Below are 6,101 nucleotides of genomic sequence, written 5' to 3'. Positions count from 1 at the left end.
TTTATTGAAATGCAAGAGGGCGGCTGCAGTGAGTCCGAGGAGGTGGCGTCCCGCGATTAAGTGTTGGGCAGCTCTGTCATGTCTGCTCTGACACAAGCTGAAGTTGACTGCCAAAGTGCTATAAAACCGCAGGTCAGTCTAGAACTGTTTTCGGTTCCCCTAGACGCGCCGTGTTCAATTATAGCCTTAAAAGCCCTAATACAAGTGCAAGAATTTGTTTGCCATCACACAGAGGCGGGGCGAGGCTCGGCAATGGTGGCGCCTTTGTTATCTCAAAGTCACTGAAATCCTTATACATTCCTTTTTGTTCGAAGGGAGGAGTGTCTGCGTGTGTGCAGGGTGTGGGGAGAGGTTTTTCATCGACGGAACTGAACGGTGCGGGTATACAGGGAAAATAGCCAATGTTCGGACACCAAAAGAGGGCTTCCGACCCCCCAGCCCACTCCACCCACCACCACCACCACGACCACCCCCCGTAAAACACCTAGGAGGAAAGCAAATGTGAGCAAAATTACAGCGTTAGGGAAAAAGCCAACCAGAGCTCTTGCACACCCCTCCCCACCTCAAGTAAAAAAAAAAAAAAAAAGAGAAAAAAAGAAAAAAAAATAAAAGAAAAGAAAAAGAGAGGGAGACAGAAGGAAAGCCCCCCAACCTTTTTACAATCCCTAAACGACATTGCAGTCTTCTGCTAGCAATTTTGACGACATGCAATCTCCTTCCATCCACTTTCTAGCAAATACGTCAAGCTGGAAGATTAATTCATTAATTTCAAGTTCAGCTCACAGACGTGCGGTAAGCATAAGAAGTTCTTGCAGCAAACCAAAATAAAGAGTTCATTACAGGGATACGTCCAGAGCATTTGATTTGTGAACGGTAACCCTTGTAAAATAAGAAAAAGGCATATAAACATTAATGCTAATAAATTAGTTTACTCCACTACAAAGTAATTACTTGATAATATTGAATTTACAGCTTGAATTCAAACGCAATAGTTAACTATAATGTAGGGGAAATACATAATGAGAATATTTTCTCTCTGCACAACATGATTAGATTTGTTATTGGGTCGGTTACGATAAGCTAAGCAATAAATAAACAAATCGATGTTGACATTTAAATACCGAAGATCTCCAGAATTTACTAGAGAACTTTCTCCGGATGTATAAATACTTCCACAGCACTGCAGAGGAAGAGGGGGGAAAATCCAAATATTATTTCCCTAACATTTTCGTTTCCCTTTCACTACCCTCCCAAGTCCACGGGGGCACGGATCTTGAACTACGTCTAATTTCCTAAGAGTACCGACTTCACAATTAGCCTTTTGCCATTCTGCTTTTCTATTTTGATGAAATCCAGCCGGAATTCAAATATTTCTTTTCTGAAATCGAGCATCAGAATAGCAAAAAAAAATTTTTTCCGAGAACTTAGGGATGTCCGTGCCTCAAAAGGTGCTGTATTCTTTGGCGTATTTCTCTGTTTTCTTTGGCTCTGCTCATTCGGTGGGGTGTGCATTTTTATTGGCAGAAAAGCACTTTTTATTCTCTGCCCTGTACAATCCGCTTTCTATATCATCCCTTTCATGCAACAATAGTAAAAGTTTAACCAGGTTTTTAAAATAGGTCTCCCTGGGTCTCAGCCTTCAGCGACGACAGAAAGCTAAAAGGAAAGTATCTCGGTACGGCGAGTTTGTTCCTACGGGTTAACAGTATGTCAAATAATTTTAACTAGGCTTCTGGCAATTAAACTCGGAGTATTTGTCAAGCCGGGGTAGCCAAATATCCACTGGTTTTCCAAGCATTTAGCCGCAGTGTTGAGGCGGAGAGATCAGCAAACGGTCTTTAGCTCCGTGGTCTGCACTTTAAAGGGCTTGCTGGCTTTCTGGCGTTGCGAATGCGGCAAGGGACGATTTGGAGGGGGTAAGGAAGGGAAACCTGCGTCCTGGGAACCCGACATTGTTAACTACCTCCAGTAAAGCTTGGCTGAAGCCGCGCGGGGTATTTGAGGTTAATATGTAAGTAAGGGAAGGAAGACACTAAGCGCTTCGGAAGTGAACATGAATGCAAGCATGTAATCTATTCACCATGAAAATCAGCAAAGACTTGACCCTGGCACATTCTTCCTAGTAAGGTTTCCAGAAAAAACCCTTAATGGTGAGGGCTTTTTTCTCTTTTAGGGAGGAGGAGGGAAAGCCCAAACCAAACCAAACCAAAAAAAAAAAAAAAAAAAAAAAAAAAAAAAAGGAAAAAAAAAAAGACTTTCTCTTCAGGAGCGTTTCCTCCTCGGAAGCAGCTTTCCAGAAGAAAGCGTGCGTCCATCTCTACGGTGCCCTCCTTCTCGTAGCCTGCCAGCGAGCCGCCGAACGCCCCAGCAAGCCCACAAACAAACAGAAAGGTCTCACCTAACCCTGAGGGGAATTGATAAGCCTCTCTGCTCCAGAGCCAGAGGGTGCCAGGGACCGGGCGGCTAAGTCTGGGGCAGTGGCAGGGCTGCTGTGTGTCCCCCAGGGCTCCCCCCCGGCCAACCTGCGCTCGGCTCGCCCCTGGGCGCTGGCGACGAGCTGTTGCTTTCCCCCGCGACGGCCACAAAGGGAGCGGGGCCCGGGCCCGCCGCTCGTCAATGTCAACGTCGGGCCACGTGACCGCACCTCCCTGCCGCCGCCGGGAGAGCTCTCCACGTCAGCCTACGTCTCCCCATCTCTTACTTCACGGATCCGCTTCAAAGGGGCAGCTGCGTTAGAGAATCATGTTAAGCTCAGCTAATGCGGAGAAGCCGAGGTAGCCCTAATGATGGATTTTGATGAGCGTGTTCCTTGTTCCTCTAACATGTATTTGCCAAGTTGTACTTACTACGTCTCGGGTCCTGATTTTTCCAGCCTCCCTTCTTTTTTGCCCCAAACCCCGTCTTCTCGCCCTATGACATACTCCTACTCCTCCAACCTACCCCAGGTCCAACCTGTGAGAGAAGTTACCTTCAGGGAATATGCCATTGATCCCTCCAGTAAATGGCACCCCAGGAACAATCTGCCCCACTGCTACTCCGCAGAGGAGATCATGCACAGAGACTGCCTGCCTGCCACCAACACTGCTAGCATGGGCGAGATGTTCGGCAAAAACACAGCTAACGTCTACCACCCCAGCACCAACGTCTCCTCCAATTTCTATAGCACGGTGGGCAGGAACGGGGTCCTGCCCCAGGCTTTCGACCAATTTTTCGAGACGGCTTATGGCACGGCGGAAAACCTGGCCTCGGCGGACTACCCGGTAGACAAGAGTGGCGAGAAGGCGCCCGCGGCCGCCGGGGCGGCGGCGGCGGCAACTTCAAGTTCGGAGGGCGGCTGCAGCAGGGCGGCGGCGACGGCGGCGGAGAAGGAGAGGAGGAGGCGGCCGGAGAGCAGCAGCAGCCCCGAGTCATCTTCCGGCAACAATGAGGAGAAATCCGGCAGTTCCAGTACGTATAAAGGCAGCGCCGGAGCGCTTTTAGGAAAGGCAGCTTGAAACCTAGCGCACCGCCGCTGTTAAATTTTTATATGCTGTTTTATAAGCATATAAGGTTTATGAAGGGCCTTTAGATTTCCCCCAACAAAACTTTGTTATAAAAGGCGAGATCACGTGTTTAGTGCTGAAATTGGCCGTGAAATACCCACCGGGCAATGGATGCCTAAAAAATTTTTTTTCTTTTTTTTGCTCCTTTTTTCTTTTTTCTGCTTTTTAAAGAAAAATAATAATAAAAAAAGTGTTCCGTGGTCAGCTCTTGAAAATATAATAACGTTAGTTCTGTGCCTGTAAATTCGGCAAAAAAAGGAGATCCTGACTCCTTTGATATCAATGTAATCCAGTGATTTTATAAAAGCCATGTGTTGCACCAGAAGTCTTGTTAGGAGCTGAATTCAAAGCCTTCGCCGTTTTAACGATTGCACTAGAATAGCGTTTAACAGATAAAGTAGCCGCCTGAACTGTAGCAATATATTAAAAGAAGCAAATTAACCTAAAGCTGGCCTTTTTGTCTAAAGGAAGCCATTTTACTAAGGCACTGTGGCAATTACGTGTTGCCTTCTGTCCAACAGTTTGTTACTTACAATTGTTATTCAATCTGTCAAAGTCTGATTTTTTTATGTGGGCTTTTTAAAAGGCAAAGCTAGTATACGGCCGGGGGAAAAAATACCTCGACAATGAACTGTACCAGAAAAGGAAGTTTTTAAAGGGATAGCAACTACGTTTAATGTAAAGAGCTCCTGAACCTTGAAACCTTTTATATTCTGCTTAATGAACTTTAAAACCGTAATGGCTAATCGAGAGGAGAATACCTCGGTGCGGTGGAGAGCGTGCTTGAAAATAGCCGGCTAGGGGGAGAAGGAGACGCCTCAGCCTTGGGCTTAGGGGCTTTTCCTCTGCTCGGGACGTAGAGACGGGATTAGGCCAGGGAACGAGGGCGAGATCCAAGCGGGTACGGGCTCGGGGAGGGTTGGGCGCGGGCCCCCCCGCCCGCTGCAGCGCTGCCCGCTGCAGGCAGCCAGGTGACGGCTGCTCCCTGGGCAGCTCCGCGTGCGTGGGGGCGCCCGGCGGAGCAGCCTACAAAGGCTTTCCTCCGGCTCGTGAAATCCGCAAGAACCCCCCGCCACCACTCTTTCCTCCAGCTGCCCTCCCCGCGGAGGAAGCGAGGACGGATCCCCGCGTCTCGGCGGGGGTTTCGCCCTGCACGCTGCCCGGGGCCGCGGCGCTGCAGGAGCCGGGGTGTGCCGGCGGGTCCCGGGCCCGGCTGCACGCACCCGCCGAGGCAGAGGGCTGGCGCCAAGCCCCGGACCCACCAACGCCGACCTCGGAGCGGGCAAAACGCGTCTTTTGCATGTTAACGTGCTTTGCCGGAGAGTCCCCCCATTCCATTTCAGCCCCCGCCGCCGGCCACCGCCGGGTCTCAAATGTTTCTGCATTTTTTCGCTCCACAGGTGGACAACGTACCCGTAAAAAGAGATGCCCTTACACCAAATACCAGATTAGAGAGTTAGAAAGGGAATTCTTCTTCAGTGTCTACATAAACAAAGAGAAACGCCTCCAGCTCTCCCGAATGCTCAATCTGACCGACCGTCAAGTCAAAATATGGTTTCAGAACAGAAGAATGAAAGAAAAAAAAATTAACAGGGACCGATTACAATATTACTCAGCTAATCCGCTACTTTAAAACTCATAGCGTTTTTCAAGATGAGATTAAATTCAGATTTCGCCCTTGACAAGGTCAAGCCACGGGGTTACGTGGAGGAAGGAGGTGTGTATCTGACGGGACTAGAAGAATCTAAGGTTTTACACACATGTAAACCTACTCTGGAACTGCGATGATAATTTTATATATATATATTTACATATCAACTGGAATCGATTTGATTTTGACACACATGGGATCCATTTCTAAACGTGCACGTCACCTCTGAGTGCAAAATTCATACCTCTTACCTTTCCAGGCACTGCGGCTCACCCTGCCACCGCTTTCGGCAGGCACAGGCGGGGACGGTCCTCCTCTATCCCCGGACTCGCCCACCCTCGGCCCTTTCTCGCCCCTGTGCTGCTGTGGAACAGCTGTCTGGAGAATGCCAGGTCGGGCTCACCCAACCAGGACCACTGCAGAATATAAAGTCTGTGAAATAATCTTTTGCTCTTCCTTAGAAAAATATCTGGGTTAGAGGCAGTGTTCCATTGCTCATGGGTTTGAAATAAGAATTGAAGGACGGAGACACACACACACACACACACACACAGAATTAAAGGAAGGGGGGATGTCATGTCTACACTTTCCCGGGGCCAACCGCGAATAGCTGTAATATGGATGTAGTGATGGTTATAATAAAGTTTCCTTTGGGGGTGTGGGAAGGTATGGGGGCGAGGGAAAAAAGACCTAAATGAAAGACTTAATTATTTACTTTAAAAGATCAGGTATAAATTCGCCATATGTCGTAAAGAAACAATCACTAAAAATAAAATTAGAAAAATTTAATTAGCTCTTGTTTTATTTATGACAACAGACTATGCGTTGCCATCTTTTTGGAGACAAATCATACACAAATACTAAAAATAAATCGGCAAAAAAGTGTGAATTTCAGCATTTTAAAAGAA

At 47.9% G+C, this 6,101-nt stretch overlaps 1 protein-coding gene across 1 annotated transcript; it reads left to right on the top strand.

Annotated features, from left to right (window-relative positions):
• Nucleotides 1-2,758: 2,758 nt before the first annotated feature.
• Nucleotides 2,759-5,175, top strand: HOXA11 (homeobox A11; the record flags this gene model as incomplete). The annotated part of the gene is made up of 2 exons (XM_082295030.1): nt 2,759-3,447; nt 4,943-5,175. The coding sequence occupies exons 1-2, from the start codon at nt 2,784-2,786 to the stop codon at nt 5,173-5,175; spliced, it is 897 nt and encodes a 298-aa protein (XP_082151156.1). The 5' UTR covers nt 2,759-2,783.
• Nucleotides 5,176-6,101: the final 926 nt, after the last annotated feature.

Source organism: Coloeus monedula (assembly GCF_965178545.1).
Source record: "Coloeus monedula genome assembly, chromosome: 1".
NCBI lineage: Eukaryota > Metazoa > Chordata > Aves > Passeriformes > Corvidae > Coloeus > Coloeus monedula.
The sequence above is the reverse complement of the archived record's forward strand: the minus strand, read 5'-3'. Positions and strand labels throughout refer to the sequence as shown.